The sequence below is a fragment of the Clinocottus analis genome, unplaced genomic scaffold (assembly GCF_023055335.1).
Source record: "Clinocottus analis isolate CAN_PGR_092001 unplaced genomic scaffold, fCliAna1.0.p SCAF_5, whole genome shotgun sequence".
Lineage (NCBI taxonomy): Eukaryota > Metazoa > Chordata > Actinopteri > Perciformes > Cottidae > Clinocottus > Clinocottus analis.
Window position 1 is genome coordinate 15,166,518 of NW_027176207.1, and position 16,610 is coordinate 15,183,127.

Sequence of the window (16,610 nt, forward strand, 5' to 3'; positions counted from 1 at the left end):
ACAGACCCAAACTGATATCAGTCTCGGTTTGGGTTTTCCCCTGTAGGATGGAAATAAGACAAGGAGGGACAGCAATAAAGTGGAAATAGTGGATCTTTTTTCTTCTTCTAACATGCAGCTGTGGAATGCACTGCTCTTGTTGTGACCTAGCCAGCCAGCAGCACTCTCACGCCCTTTGATAGCAGCTTTCTCTGAAGGCCGTATAAACCAACATGCTGAAGGACGAACCCTGCAGTGGACTGTAAATGCACACTGAGAGAGCCTCAAAAGGTCAGCGTTGGTGCATTCCTCAGAGAAGATTGAAGAGAGATGTGACGGATGACTGTAAACACGGTGCTGGCTGAGGATGTAGAATATATTAAGACTTATGTCTAACTCTGAGCTGTGGAAAGACTGCGATTTTAAATTAAGCAATTGTTTCCACTAACTAGCACCAGCGCACAAAGAAACAGCTGGCTATTCAATCTAAAGATCAGTCTCCTCAAACCCATGAAACTGCACATTTTATGCTTGTTTCTTGTCTGTGGCTCAGAGTGGCACCAGATTTGATCACGTGGGTCAAACTTGACTCAAGAAGGGTTTCAGACGTACGACATTGCTCCATTTTATTGTCTTGCCAGTTAGAGTGAAACGTAAAATCAGTAGTGCCCCCCATCTACAATGAAGCCAAGGTGGTAGTGTTGTGTATAGCAACACAATGTAAGTAATGCACATCTTTTCTTTTTCTTGAGGCATAAATACAGAGTGAGGATGTAGAAATGTATCGAGCATTTCCAACAGGTTAACACAACAGAGGATATGTAGTAACAAAAAGTGATGTTGTGAGAACTAAAGGATGCTTGTGAGACTTGTATCTATATGGCTATGATGCAGTTTATTAAATATGTGGCTGGCTGCTTATAGTTTTGATTTTACCTCTCTAAATGAGATATAGTTGCCGCCTCAACTGCAAAACATGGATGTTTGATCCACTGGTGACACTGTAGGCTACAGAGACCTTCAGAGTGCTGCGAGAGAGGACGAGATGTTTTGCCTCCTCTGTGATTGGTTTCAATTATACTTCCATAAGCAGAGTACACATTTAATGCATTGCTCAGCTGTACAGCTCAGAGCTGAGATCTTGGCATTGAATCCAAACTGAAAACATAACTGTATCTTGGTTTATTTCCCGTGACAAGTCCATACCTCCTTTCACATTCATTACAAACGCATGAAAAAGAAAGACAAAGATTTATGCTTTTACCCACGGACAAAAATCATGACGGTTTCTCTTTGTCTGTCTCCACAGTTACAAGCCCATCGTTGACTACATCGACACCGAGTTTGAAAACTATCTCCAGGAAGAGCTGAAGATCAAGCGCTCGTTGTTTAACTACCACGACACCAGGATCCACATCTGCCTTTATTTCATCGCCCCGACAGGACACTCCCTCAAGTCTCTGGACCTCGTCACTATGAAAAAACTGGACAGCAAGGTACAGACAATTCACGCACAAAGACCGCCTTCATATGCAGCAAAAAAAAAAGCACACTCACAAACCTCTCATCCTTTCACATTGTCTGAGTAACTTTTGGATACTCCTCCCTTTCACTGGTGTGCATTTCACTGAGATGTGGACATCGCAGATCTTTTTGCTCGGGTGTGGACAGGATTTCAGGAAAAGTTCACAAGACCTGCCCTGTATTATTTAAAATGTTTGGTATGTTAAGGTCTAGCCCACTTTCTGTATTAGATTAGACTAGAACATGTTATTAATTATAATTAAGGAATTACCATACAAGGAGAAACTATACAATTAAAAAAAAAAAAATACAAAATGTATCCTTGTGAAGCAGTGAAATAAATAGATAACATATAAAACCCTAAAATACTTCCTCCTGATGCTCATCTTACCAATACTGACTTCCTGTTTGACACATTTGCAGTCGTACAGCAGTCAATAATCCCATTCAGAGCCAAATTGATTTGTTAGTTTTTGATTGCTCTTGTGTGCGTTTTACTACACAGATTATTGATCAGGGGATCCGGGTTTTGCCATGCATACGATGTGTGAGTAGAGGCGCAATCACTGGCGTGGCCTCAATTAGAAAATCAGTGCTTGGAGCATGAAAGAAGGGGAGTGGGGAAGAGAGTGTTTTAGTGGGGGAGGACAGTGTTAGAAAGGGCGAGAAAACTATAGATTTTAATAGTGGTGCTATCTTTAACAGACGTTTTTCTAGTGTGAGTTTAAGCCTTTCGTGGCTAATGTTACTTACGCTACCTACCAGACTTTTGTTTGTAATCCAAAGAAATAAATAGGCATGAATTTTTAACAACAGTTTTTTTTCTTTTTTTTTTTTTTTACGAAGATTACTTCTTTCTGCTTGATAAAGCTTGATAAAATGAATTTTAATATCATGTTTTTGCAAAACGGCTCAGCAATGAACACAGCTAAAACTGTTTAGTGTTTTTTTTTTTTTAAAATCTTAAAACATTTTTAAAGCACATGTATGATATCTAGAAACACCTGAGAGAACTGCTTGCACGTAGAAGACACAATGCCATTAATGTCCTTTTGTCTGCTTGTATGATTTTTAGGGACGTGTGTATGCATTTTAAAATCCTTTCACAACACCTTGAGGTTCACTAATGAATGAAGTTTTAGTTACAGCAGTCAAACGTATACATACAACTACTGATCACACTGTTATTTATTAATAAATGGCAAACATGGACGCTTCAGCTCTGCTCGGGTCTAGTGATGCAAAGCTGATGAATCCAGAACAAAGCAGATGGTCAGCTTGTGACCAAAACCTGCTGGCATACCTCTGCCAACTATCAACGCATGGCTGCACTTCTCTGCCAAATGTGTCCTGGTACTACGACCGGAGACTTCAGCCAACTGTCACTCTCAAGGAGCAGTTAAAAGTGTTATGAGGACTTCAAGGAAAACATTTGTTTAATTGTATTTCATTAGGTCTCAATGATATTTACATTCACTAAACATACATGTTGATTTAATATTTGACTTTGCTGTACACAGTTAAAGTTTCAGATGTTTTCTATGGATTGTAATTTATTCCAATTTCAGCCATCGTCACTGCTTAGGACACCCAAGTTCCCCCTGAGGACCACCTGTATTTTTTAAGACCAAAGTCACAGACCAGAATACTTTTCAGCAGATAGGTCTTCACATAAAAGGGCCAAGATCCAAATGCAGCACTTTTCTTGCTGTGAGGTGCCAGCACTGACCACTGATCTCTGTGCTGTCTTTACCGGCCAATAGAGTGATCAAAACCTGGCAACCTGCGCTTGCCAACTGTCTCCCGATGTCACCCAAACCCCCACAGCCACTCCGACCCCTCTCTACCTGAGCTAAATAGATTATCCTTATGTGAACACAAGCTAAATGTGTTTGCTATCGTGTAGCAGCTTCCCTGCCATACTCTCTCTTAATATGAGTGGAGGCAAAGCAGCTTACCTCAGTTAAATCTCCTCCATCCATTTGTGTGAACCGATCCCTCTTTCTTGTAAGTGTTTGTGAGGAACATTTTGGTTATTCACACGCCTTTTTTTTTTATTTGGACAGTGCCAGGAAGTGTTGAATGTTTCAAATAAAAGCAGTGATGGCAGCGGGCACTTTTAATCGCAAATGATTAACAGCATTTTGAGTACAGCAGTGGGTTGAGTTCTAGGCTGAGTGGGTGGCTACAGTGAACATCACTCTGTCCCTGCAGTCTTTCCACTATGTGAAATATGACCACTGTTTTATCTGAAAACAAGACCGTGTTGAGGGACCTTAGTGTGGAGGTGACGAGGTGACGCTGTTTTATTTGACAGGCTTGACGGGTGTTTTATGCAGCTGTCTCCTTCCACATGAAATAATAATGTGCTGCAGGCAATATTTGCAGCTACTTGCCACATACTATCAATCTTTGAATATTTCTATAAGCTCTAGATGGCCACAGGTCGAGCACAAAAGTACCTGTTTTGTCTCTATACGCCTAAACAAAAGCCTAACAGTCACAAATTAACTAGGCCTTTAACTTGTGATTATTTTCATCATACTCGTTATTTTTCCATGAACTAATTCGCTGTTTAGCCTCTACGAGCATGTACAATACTGACAGAATGCCCTCCGTATTTTCCCATAGTACAAAGTGAAAAATTTAAAAGCATTTATTTTCTGGTTAACACTTTTACAATATACTTACAATGAATATATTGTATTGTCATGAGATGCATAGTGTTGCTCTCTTATATACACACACATGACATAAACCCTTATTTTTCTCTGAAGATTGAGCCTTTCGTCACTATATGTGAACATTTATCTGGAAACTAAAGGTACATGAACAGAGCTGTCTACCAGACAGCCCCGCCACACAAAAAACCAGGGAAGCAGACCAAAGACAACTGTTCCCTCTGTAGAGTTCGTTGTCAAGATGAGACAATGGTGTTTTTCTTGTGAAAGGGGTCCAATTCACCCCTCCCGACAGAGGATGGTTTGTGGGTTTGTGGGAGATGAAGGCAGGAAGACAGATAAGGGTTGGAAGGAGGTGTCCTTTTGTTTAAAATGTTTTTTTTTCTGAATTAGGAAAAAATCCTTACAAGTTAATTATCTAATAATAGGATGTAGACTATTTAGTTTGTATTTGAAAAGCAAGGATTGATATTTCCCTTCAACCTTTTTAAAATGTCTAATATCCTCTACAACAGTCACATCTACATCTTTCTGTTGGTTGCATTGTTTTGCCTATTTGCACCAGATCAGAGTTTTTTTTAAAGTGTGAGTAGATGAGGAAGCCGGGAGGGCGAAGATACTGTGTGAGATGAAAGACAGATGCATGTTTGTTCCAAAATTTCCACTTATTAGCACAGTCAGCAGTTGGCGTGGCTTTAAATTCCTCAGCGACCATTTATCGCACTTCGCATCAAAATACAAACTCTTAGAGTCATAGCTCGGTCATGTATATCTGATATCCATTGTGATTAAATGTGGCGTCCATAAATCTTCTTAAAAAACTGTTTTTCAAGCTTTCTTTAGTATAAAAGTAAGCAATTGATGATTGTATTTTGCAAACTTCTAATAGATATGTTTTTCATTAATGCTGTGCAAGAAAAGACAAAACATCTGGTGCTCCTGGTTGTTCAGAACAAACACTGGGAACTATTTGGGAATACCCTTTAGCCAGCTGGGAAAACTCTACTGTGGGAAGTGACCAGACCTCACTGTCTCGTCACTGAGTGATCAAGTGTCAGCACTGGATCACGATTAGTGAACTTGGTTTGTTAATAAGGGGTAAATCCCGATACCGGCTGCCCTGCTGTAAACTAATGATCCCATAAAGTATGATGAGCCTGTAATTTGACTCCTAACAAGCTCCGGCTCTGGGGCACACTCTGGAATTGATGAGTGAATCTGTGGAGATGCTCCTCGTCCTCCCTGTTGGTGATCGGGGTAATGCAGCCGTGCAGAGGAATGCAGAAGAGCTGTGTGTTTATTTCTGCACATCTGCTGCTGATTGGAGATGAAGCCCAGTTTGTTTTGATAATCACTGTTTGTTTTATGTATCTGTTGGGGTTCTGACTAAGCTCATTCACTCTGCAGTGTTGCTTCACATGCTCTTGTCAGCCATGAATAGTAGCGCTCTTAAGTTGTTTTTTTTCCTTGCTTCTAATTAGGGCTTCAATATGTTCAGTGTTTGTGTTTGTTCATGACCCGCTGACACAGGGAGGTTAATTACTCTAATCTGTGATTCACTTAAGACATTTTGTTGATTGTTTTGCATCTGCTCTCATCTTATTGAGCTTAATAACTGCATTTTGTCTTGCCATGAAGATGCACGTCACACTAGAAACAACGGTTTATAATGAAATCCACGTATCCGCTTTTAACACAAAGCAGCTTTCATTACACGACCGCATATATATTATATTTTTGGTAACCATATAAACAAAGACGATGCTCCACACATTCAATAACTCTGTTTATTAAATCCCCTCCCCGCCCACCATCTATTTTTCTCATCCTTTCCTCAGGTCAATATTATTCCCATCATTGCTAAAGCAGACACGATCTCAAAGAGTGAGCTTCATAAATTCAAGATAAAGATCATGAGTGAGTTGGTGAGCAACGGTGTCCAGATATATCAGTTCCCAACAGACGACGAAGCCGTCAGTGAGATCAACGCCTCCATGAACGTAAGTCATGCTGTGACACTCACACATTTCCTTTACAATCAGTCTGTCCATCATTCTACATTTTTGCAGGCACATGAATGTGGTAGAAGTAAAATGATAGCCATGGTCTTTAGATTTGCGACGCTTATCTACATTGTTGGATTAAAAAGGATAATGTGTGTGCCCTACTGACGAGGAACGTCATTTCTTCAGCGCCACACGTGTCACACATCTGGTAAGAGCAGCATATGTTGACACCATTTTATTGCTTTTAACACGTGCTGAAAAGCTAGTTTGTTTCTCTTAATTAGACACTTGCCCTCCTACAAATCAGTCAGTGTATAGAGGGAAAAACAGTATCAATATGTGCAAATACCAGCTGACCCTGGACATGGGCTTGGACATGCAGTATATACAAACATTATATAGGGTTTTACACAAAACTGTATAAATACTGTCTGTTTGATTGCACTAGTTGCCCAATTTCTCATTTCTTTCCATTAGGTAGTAGGAAAGCAGCATGCTTTCCTACTACTGGCTACGTTTTTCAGTTATACATCAGAAGCAAAACTGAATATATGCCTTTCAACTTTGTTTTGGGCCTTTTTTAGGTCCGATTTCATAACCGGGATGATGCATATAATCACAGTGTGCTCACACGCCCACATATGCACAGATCCACTAACAGTATATTCTTCCATGGATAAAAAGGTGTCTTGGTTTGCCCAGACACAGTCCTCGTACAGTGCCCCCATCTATTCATAGTCGGTTACATCAGCGCCCACACTCACCAGCTTGTTCCTCTGAGCTGCAACCAGCCAGCTGGTTTTAACTCGCCGCCTAATTTTTGAGGTTGTGTACCAGGCCTGTTTTGTCCCATGATGCTTCACTGTCGATCTTAACAAGGCTGTAGTAGCTCTTAGAGAGGTGTGTGTGCGTGCGTGCGTGCATTTTAACACTTAAACTAAATAGGCCTCTTAGCCCCAGCTGAGCCACATGTTAAACTTAAAACGCAGCTCTGGTGCAGCGCTCATGTCAGCGTGGTTACACTTCTCTCTGGTGTGGTCTGCTTGTGAACGATAATGGAGACAACAGTCACACTGACGTAAGTTTTATTTGAAAGTAAACACTTAATTTTTATTGATCTTGTTTGTTTGCGTTATTTGTACATACAATGTTTGTGTTAGGTGAAATGCAACTTGGGAAGAGGTTTGCTGCGCGACAAAGATAATCGGCATGAAGAAACTCTTTCTGAAAGTGTAACCCAGAAGAAAGGGGCAGCTGGGACTCGGCCCCTGTTGATGGCTCCAGTTACATCTGTGGCCTCTTGACCTTTTTAACACACATCTTTATTTTCTGTGCAGGCCCATCTGCCCTTTGCTGTGGTCGGGAGCGTGGAAGAGGTCAAAGTGGGTAACAAAACAGTGAGGGCCAGACAGTACCCCTGGGGTATCGTGCAAGGTGAGATTCACTCTCAAGCAAGTTCATCTCTGTGTGTGTGGGGAGTTTTGTGTTTCTCAAGAAAACACTTCAGTAAATACATGAAGGTTAATTCCATAAAGCATTAGTTCATTATTACTTAACCACTTACTTACTTTGACATTTTTGCCACTGATGTAATGCGAGCAACAGAAAGGCCTTGAACAGTAGTTGTCTGTGTGTTTGTTTGACAGCTCCACACCATTCACAAACACAAATCAAGTGATTTGTCATCATGAATAGTTAGACTTTATTTTTATTTTATATCCACTAGCTGCTGGCTGGTTGTTTGATTGATTGTTTGTTGACAAGTATTAAGGTATATGAGGTGTAAATGAGGGAAGGGTGCAATATCATGAGATATTGTCACTCATTTGAAGGCCTCTCAGCCAATCAAGACAGTGTCAGTACTTTTTTATGACACATTATGAGTATGTGTTTATTCAGGGGTTTATTGCATTGTGAATGCATCTGACACTGGTCATGGGTGTTTGAGGAAGTACATGGCTCAGTCTCTTTCCGTTCCCTGTATTCTTACTCTATTCGGGTGTGGCACTTTTGTCACATTTAGGACCCAAAGCACACAGTTTGGATTGGAAGTGCACAATAAAAACTAGAAGGGCAACAATTTAGATGAGATACATTTTTATTCATTTCCAGTGGGAACTTTCTGTTGTTGCAACAGAACACGGACCGCGACAAGTACATATAAAATGAGGAAGTAAAATAAATATCTAATAAGAGGTTAATATATAAAATTAGAAACTAAACAACTACAAGAACATTTTGGTAAAGTGACAGACTAATTAATACATTGATTAGGTGAACATTGTCTGCAACTTTTAAAAATATTTTTATACATTTTATTCATTTTCTTTTGAGCAAAAGGCCAGACAATTGCTGGAATATTCTTCTCAAACTCAAAAAATAGCTTTTTTTGGGGGTCATATGCACCAGTAAAGATTAACCAAACCACACTGAACCAGACGCAGAAGAGCATATGCAGGAGAATTGAGGAAACATGTAATTAAGTTCCACCTTTCTACTGCTAACGCCATTTTGCCCTGATTTAAGAAATGGAATGCAATATAACTTTGCAGCTGCAAAAGCAAGGAATCTATCGGTATCCACGGTGAAAGATGTTTTCCGGCTCACGGCCGAGTGGCGAGTGCCTCCCACAGTTTGCCTATTTATTTTTACCCTCTCTCTTAATGCGGCGTGCCCTCCACAGCCGAGAGTGTGACTTCATACAAAGAGACACACTGCGAAATGAAGGACGAGTACGTGGAGGTCGTTTATGGAAATTTGCAGTGTGCGTTTGTGTGCGCTAGAGATGTGAATGATGTTAAATGGCTTCCATTGTTCGCATGAAAGGTATATTTCTGTGTGTGTCTGTGTGTGTGTGTCTGTGCATGCAAGCATTGCCTATGGAGACGTCTTTGTTTCCCATAGCTCATTCCTATGTGCTTGTCAGTGAGAGTAAACATTTTTAATTTAATAATGTCACTGAGGGTTGTGCTGTGAGAATATTACTGCTCAGATGGGAGTTGCTCTCTAAGTTCCCTCCCGCCCTCCAGCTCTCTCTCTCTCTCTTCCTTCCTTCCCTCGGCTTACCGTCTTCCTGCCCTCTCTCCATTATCCCCTGACCACTCTCATTCCCCAACCCTCTGAGGACACTCGATGGTTATTTATAAAGCCTGCTGTGTGTCTCCAGGGGGACAGATTCCTTCTTGACTCCATCAGTCACCATGAAACACACAACCTTGTCCTGTTTGGTAATACACAGAATAGTGCCGTCTGCGAAAGGGCTAATTTCTTTGGAATTTCTCTCCATTGCAGTTATCTTGTTGTTCTTGAGCAGCAATTAACGAGTGGTAGATATTGTCTGAAAACAAGTCTTGAAGTTGGTATAAATACAGCAAAATAGTGATTGTAAAAAATACTTGCATGTCAAGGGGGAAAGTAATGCGCAGATTTTAAAGTAACCAACACATCTACACTTAACCAGAGCCAGACTATCTTTAACATTGTGATTAGTTTAAACACACACACAAACCAGATGTTGCATGAATGGAATACTGATTGGGCCTTTTTAATTTCAACGAAAAGTTCTGTTTGTGGACTAAGTTTACATGAGAATCACAAGATAAATCTATTATTTCTAAAGAAAGACCTGACATTGTCATTCATTCTTCAGCTTTGTTATGAATCTAATTATTTAATTATCTTATCAACCACGTCCATCTCTAACTACAAACAATCTGCTCTGATGGAATGTATAACAAGAAAACTACTTAGTTTTTAGTCAGCCTGCTGCCCTCCATTCATGCAACACACTTGTCACAGTATCAGAAGACTGCGGCCGAAGAGGACAGAAGTCTGAGTGTCTTCCTCCATTTGACCGACTGAAAGAACGGCCTCTGTCAATGGAAACAGTTTGCAGATGCCAGATGTCAAATAGACGGGTTATGATAACCTATCGAAGAGCCATGGGAACTTAAAGGAAGACAAAGAAAGAACTGTGTGTGTGTGTGGGGGGAGGGGGGGGGGGGGATCTTGATTCTCTGTTATCTCTGAACTCCGTCGTAGTATACCCCGTGATTCTATACTTCTGTGTTTGTTCAACTGTGCATGCATGTTGTCGTGGACGTTTGTATGTGAACACGGATCTTATCAGTATTACTGCATTCTTGAAGTTAGGGTGATATGTTTAGGTTGTTGGTCAACATGCGGTTCAGTCGCTAAGAATCCCAAATCATCCCTCCTCCGCAGCTTTTAAGTGAACAAGTGAAAGTCAGTCCTGAACTTCTGTCTCAGCCCACCTGTTGATGAACCTCAACCCACACAGTCACACGTTACAATGATAATAAATACACTTTTTTGGGGGGGAAAATAAACTATTAATATTATAGAATCTCAATTGCAAAAGTTCTGTGTAAATCAAGACGTTGATCCCTTTGTTTGATACAAAGTACTGAATGTGCAAAATTTCCATAATCTGTAAGTGTTAATTCAAACAGTATTCAGTGTGTAGTCTCTATGCATGGCAGTGTGTTTCTGTCAGTAGTTGGTTTGTCGGTCGACACACCGCTTCGGTAAAAACGCATCTATCTCAACAGCGGTTTGTACCGCCATAACATTTTGTAAAGATATCCACAGTCTCCAGAGGATGAATGGTTACCCAGGTGATCCCCCTGACTTTTCCTCTGATGCCACCAGCAGATTGTCAGGTTTACACCTGGATTACAATGAGATTTGGTACAGATATCCACATTTTTCTTTTAGAGCCACCAGCAGGTTAAAGTTTTCCCTTATCCAAGGAAATATCAAAGTATGCACCGACCGGCTTGTCACAGGATCTTGTACAGACTGTAATGGTTCCCAGACGAATCCTTATGACTTTGGAGCTCTTTTGATCTTGCACCACCATGTGGTCCACATTGGGTTTAAGTGAAATGTCTAGACAACTATTGGATGAATTGTATAGACTTTGTAGACACATTCATGCCTCACAGAGATTTTAATATGGCTGTAGACTCCTAGATTTGTTATATAACATTTTCCGTAAATGTTCCTGATATCTTACACAAGACACCATGTAGCTTTAGAGCAGCTGCAATCATATACATAATTCTGCTTCTCTGCCATTAAGATATGTTTTGGCCGTACCAAAAGCACTGGAACAAATGATAAGCCTGGGACACATGGATCATTTTAATGTATTTTCATTTCACAGACTAGTTTCATCATTCTTTTTGTAACTGCAGATTTATTGCAGCCGTGTCTGTGTTCTCTATTTGAATGTTTCTGTTCTCATGCTGGCGTGCGTGTCTGCGTCTGCAGAGCCCTGTGCTTTGATATCTCGAGGGCTCAGTGCTGCAGAAAAGTCAGAGGATTGGCCCTCATTCAGCCCTCAGCGGGGGGCCAGTACAGAGAGACTATTAGATGCCAAATAAACAGGCAATTTCAGTAGCCTGGATGCAGCCTCAGAGAACAGCTCATGTCTGTTTTTAACTCGTATACTCCCACTAATGATGTGTGGTCAACCAGCTAATTTGAGTAAAAATAAGAGTGAGTAATTCAGACAGCTGCATGTCTGCCACTATTTCACAACTTTTTAAGATGCATTTCGGGTCCAAAAGCAATTTAAATAGACCAGGGTGAGTTACTACATTTGCTTCTTTTTTTTTTGTCTAAGTCGAATAAAGGAATGTGCTATGTCTTTGCGTCTTCAAGCACTGCATTATGTTACTGCTTATGTTTTTTTATGCTGCTATCATGCACTGCAGGCTGCTATCTCAGTGTTTTCCATCAGACAAAGCTAAATGCCACGCTAATTGGGACTTTTCAATATCACTATTGCGTCCTTTACATCCTCAGTGCTCACAGCTTGTGGTGGTATTTAAACACAACTGTTCCCCACCACTGCCGCCCCCGGGGTTTCTGGCATATGCACCAGCTCTGCAACGCCACGTGCTTCTGTTCGGCACATGTCCTCGGTCACCACGTACACCGATCTGAGACGGCAGCAAACCTCAGAAAAATGCTGTAAAGAGAGCTTAACAGGTTGATCTCATAACATTCTTCAAAAGGGAAAGTTATTTTTCTTCTGACGACGCTTGCCTATTTAAACAAGTCACAGCTGTTTTAGGTTGTGATCCAGGTTTTGCAGAAATTTAAAAAATTGGAGGAGTTTGAGCATACCAAATAATTAGAAGTTTTCCAAGTTTCCACATGGCTAAGTATTATTTAGTTTGTAAATGCAGGGGAAGATATACAGTCAAGATAAAAAACACTTTATTTTCAAAGAGAAGAGTGATTTTTCTTGATTAGAACGGGGCAGAATGTCAGCAGAAGGGATTCTGGCTGCATGGATGTCTTTGCAGTAGAGCTGAACAATTTATTTGAATTTTATATGAACATATTTGGTATATATCCTTACAAAAAAAACAAATTTAATATTATTTAATATTTCCTCAAAAAACAGCATTGATATTAACTTATGAAACTTATGACATACATAAGTGCAATGTGTGTGGAGGAAGCCTCTATTTCTGGCTCTTATTCACTTTCAGTTTGCATAAGTCTAACCGCTGTTATTCTTTAAGCAGTATGATCTCGCTATAAGTTCATCAACTCTGCTGAAAACCTTTGACTGACTATTACCATCATATTAATGTACTGCCATGTTATTACTTTTCTTCATCCTCAAAGTTCAGTAGATACCCCTACTGTTGCGATGGAGTAAATGAGGTGACGTGTGAGTGAAACGGCTTCATCAGAATGGAAAAGCCGCTCGGGGCCCCCTCCCCTCAGCTGTCAGTCTGTCAGGCAGGAAAGGCTTTCTGCCCTCTCCACCATGAACGCGTTTAACCGTGAGAGTCACTCAGACATGAAACTAAAGTGAAGTTGTCAAAGTTGCTCCAGGACAACAAATTAACATTAACAACGCAGAATAAAACTCCTTTTTTTTTGTTGGCAAACTGTGATAGATTTTGTTTTCATTTAATAAATGCCAAATGGGATTTATTAATTTGTTTTTGTGACAACTTCACATTCCTGTAGAGACGTGGTGTGATTTCCTGCTTTTGATGGAGAGGAAGGGAGGGTTACAGGGTGACAGATGGGTTGTGAAAGTAAGTTAGAAGTGATGAAGACGAGAGCCAGTCACAGAATAAAAGTGAGAAATACAGACTGGGAACTTGAAACAAGACGCCACTGCACATTTGTGACTCTGACAACCAAAACCAATTTTTCAAAATTGAATTTGTTGGAATTTGTTTATCATGTAGGAGAACTAAGACAATCACCTGATTCTCCCCTAATTCTGGTGTGTGTTTTCCCTTTAGTTGAGAACGAGAGCCACTGTGACTTTGTAAAACTCCGAGAGATGCTGATCAGGGTCAACATGGAGGATCTGAGGGAGCAGACCCACGCTCGCCACTACGAGCTCTACCGACGCTGTAAGCTGGAGGAGATGGGATTTAAAGATACGGACCCCGACAGCCAGCCGTTCAGGTACAGTGACCAGAGAGCACACCGAGAAGGAAAACACACAAAAACCACCGAGATTGTCAACAACGGGTATCGTTAGGAGATGATAACTGATCCATAGCACTGTCTTTTCCTCTGTCCAGCCTTCAAGAGACATATGAGGCCAAGAGGAAAGAGTTCTTGGGGGATCTGCAGCGCAAAGAGGAAGAGATGCGACAAATGTTTGTCAGCAAAGTAAAAGAGACGGAAGCGGAGCTAAAAGAAAAGGAGCGAGAGGTCAGTGTCAAAGGGAATAATGGTTTGTAGATGCTGTGTAAATAATGCTCATATCCCAACACTGCAACTACACAGACATTTTTTAAAGCATGCAGTTCAGTGTAATGAGCAAGTCGGCAAGTAGCAATTCAAATCTCTCCTTTTTCCTCTTTCACCCCCGTCCTGTCCGTCCATCACCGCCCTCTCTTCCTCTTCCTCCGCCTCCCCCTCAGCTTCATGACAAGTTCGAGCAGCTGAAGCGGATGCACCAGGAGGAGAAGAGGAAGGTCGAGGAGAAGCGGAGAGACCTGGAGGAGGAGATGAACGCCTTCAACAGGAAGAAGGTGGCAGTCGAGACGCTCTCCTTATCTCAGCCCCTCAAGAAGGACAAGGACAAGAAAAAGTAAGCCCATCCCTCCTTTCTGTCACTCACTCTGCTCACTCTTCTTCCCGCAGCGGGAAGCTGCTCCCCCTTAACACTGCTCCTTTCTGAAACTAAAACCCTGTTCCTTCTGTGCCTTATGTTCTGAAACAATTTTCTTTTTTCTACACTAGCTTCCCTTGCTCATCTCATCCCTTCTCTTTGTTGCTCTCTAACCTTGTGTTACAAGTCTTTAAGCAGGAGGTGCGCATTCTGCCAAGTCGCAGTGTGGCATAGTGTCGCGTTAATAAGCCTTTTAAACTGAAAGTGCCGTGCAGTTGTCGACCGATCTCTATTACGCAAGCAATTCAGCTATTATAAAGGCCTGGCATGTGTTAAGGAAACTTCCTCCCTTTTTTTGTCCTGCCCAAGCGTAACATTTCCTGTCCTTTCACTCTTTCCTTTTGCCTCGCTCTAATTATTCTGGATGTTCAGGGAGGAGGCAGTGGAGCTGTAGAAAGTACAGTTCAAACAGGGTCAAACTGTTTTCTATAGGGGTATGCTGATTGTGCTAACGAAGTATTCATGATGGCTCAGGTATAAAAACACTTCATGTATACTTATGTACGCCATTTTCCAAGGCATTCATTTTTTAGATGTCCCCTTTACCTTCAAGACGGCCATTTGTGTCTACGCTTCTGACCCATTACTCAGGAAGGCATCACAGGAAACACGCTGTTGCATTTTGTTTTGATTGCATGGAAAGAAATTCCTCCCTTTTAACGGACCTCGTCTGGACTTTTCCCACCAGATCAAATTAAGGGAAATGATCCTTCAAACAACAGCGTCCTTCCAACTTGTTGCAGACAACGTCTCCTGTTTCCACATAACGATGCCCCTGGGCACAAAAGGAGGCTCCATAAAGAAATGTATTTCCAAGTTTGCAGAGCACGAACTTGATTGGGTTGCACAGAGACTTGACCTAAACCTCACCCAACACTTGTTGTGTTGGTTAGAATAGCAAACCATTGTAAATACATGTTTGGTGTATCTTTAAAGCAGATTTTAAGTCTCTAAGTTAATCTTTGATCTCCTGCCCTGATAATATCTTAATATTTATAGCGGCTGTCTGGGAAGTTGGAAATGATCTGACATCATATGCTTAGCTCTGGACGATGCTTTTCTGCTAATTAGTGGACTGTGCCTGGCTTGTAGTTACTGTTGTCTTTCTTGCTCTTATCCTTCTTGACTTCCTTACTGAGGCTTGTGCTCTGAAAATGTAAGTGAAGACGCTTGGCGCCATCTTGTGGCTGCTCGCACACGTTAGAAGAAAACTGATCTTCCATTTTGTGGTTTTGTGAAGGACATCCCACAAACCTCCGTTTTTCCTCTCATGTTATTGATATACTCTAAGGTTTTGCTCCAAGGCAACCTGTTTTTTTGAAACATAAGAACAAGTAGCATGACGGAGGATGCGTTCAGGAGCGATGTTTGAGAAGGAAAATGTAGCGCTCCCTCACCCTGCTGAACGGCTCAAACTATTCCTTTCTACTCACTAACACAAGCAGTGCTTCAGCTCTACTTCATCAGCTTTCTTTGGAAATCTTTATTATTAATTTATTAATTCCACAAAGTAAACATTCAATTTATTTTGTTTATTGTTTGTCATTGTTTTTCAGTTAATTTATGGCCGCTGTATTCGCTCCCTCACACGACCATGGATTTGTCCTCCATCACCATTGCAACGACAACACCTGTTTTGTTTGTTTTTGTTTTTTTGTTTTGACATTCCATCATGACATTGTGCACATGGACCAAAGACACTGAGGAGGAGGAGGAGGATGATGAAGCTACAGGGGAGAAAGAGTGAAAGATGGTGAGAGATTGAGGGTAAAAAATGTTCACTTGCCAACAGTAGCCATCTCATTTATTCAGGATCTTTCATTCTATGCTTTTTTAAATATATATATATATATATATATATATATATATATATATATATATATATATATATATATATATATATATATAAAGTATGTATGCATTTTGTTTTTCTATGTTGTGACTCAAAGATTTTGTGTTGTATTATTTGTGTTTTCCATCAACTGTTCACACAGAAACGGATATTCAACCTTCTGGTACAGCGGGCAAGTCATTTAAAACCCTGCAATATGTATTTAAAAATTTAGGAAGTGCTTGATTTAATACGACTGACATTTAAACGTCTAATTGAAGATGTCAGTGAAATCAAACCTTTCCGAAAGTCTTTTTAAATACCTGAGCTGTTTTACATGTTGTCAAGGTTAAATGTGCCCGTTAACCTTTTTGTAATCTTTACAATTTAGATTAAGTTCATTT

The 16,610-nt window shown here is 40.7% G+C and overlaps 1 protein-coding gene across 2 annotated transcripts in view; it reads left to right on the forward strand.

Annotated features, from left to right (window-relative positions):
• Positions 1 to 16,610, forward strand: part of septin8a (septin 8a) — a 33,553-nt gene that overhangs the window by 11,075 nt on the left and 5,868 nt on the right. Inside the window, exons 4-10 of one of the 2 annotated variants that reach the window (XM_068600782.1) lie at positions 1,289 to 1,475; positions 6,023 to 6,184; positions 7,528 to 7,624; positions 13,492 to 13,660; positions 13,780 to 13,912; positions 14,125 to 14,294; positions 15,932 to 16,193. In XM_068600782.1, the coding sequence (XP_068456883.1) occupies positions 1,289 to 1,475; positions 6,023 to 6,184; positions 7,528 to 7,624; positions 13,492 to 13,660; positions 13,780 to 13,912; positions 14,125 to 14,294; positions 15,932 to 15,935 (922 nt within the window). In that variant the 3' untranslated portion in view covers positions 15,936 to 16,193. Of the gene's footprint in view, positions 1 to 1,288; positions 1,476 to 6,022; positions 6,185 to 7,527; positions 7,625 to 13,491; positions 13,661 to 13,779; positions 13,913 to 14,124; positions 14,295 to 15,931; positions 16,194 to 16,610 lie in introns of those variants that run through there. The other variant, XM_068600783.1, reaches the window with a different exon arrangement.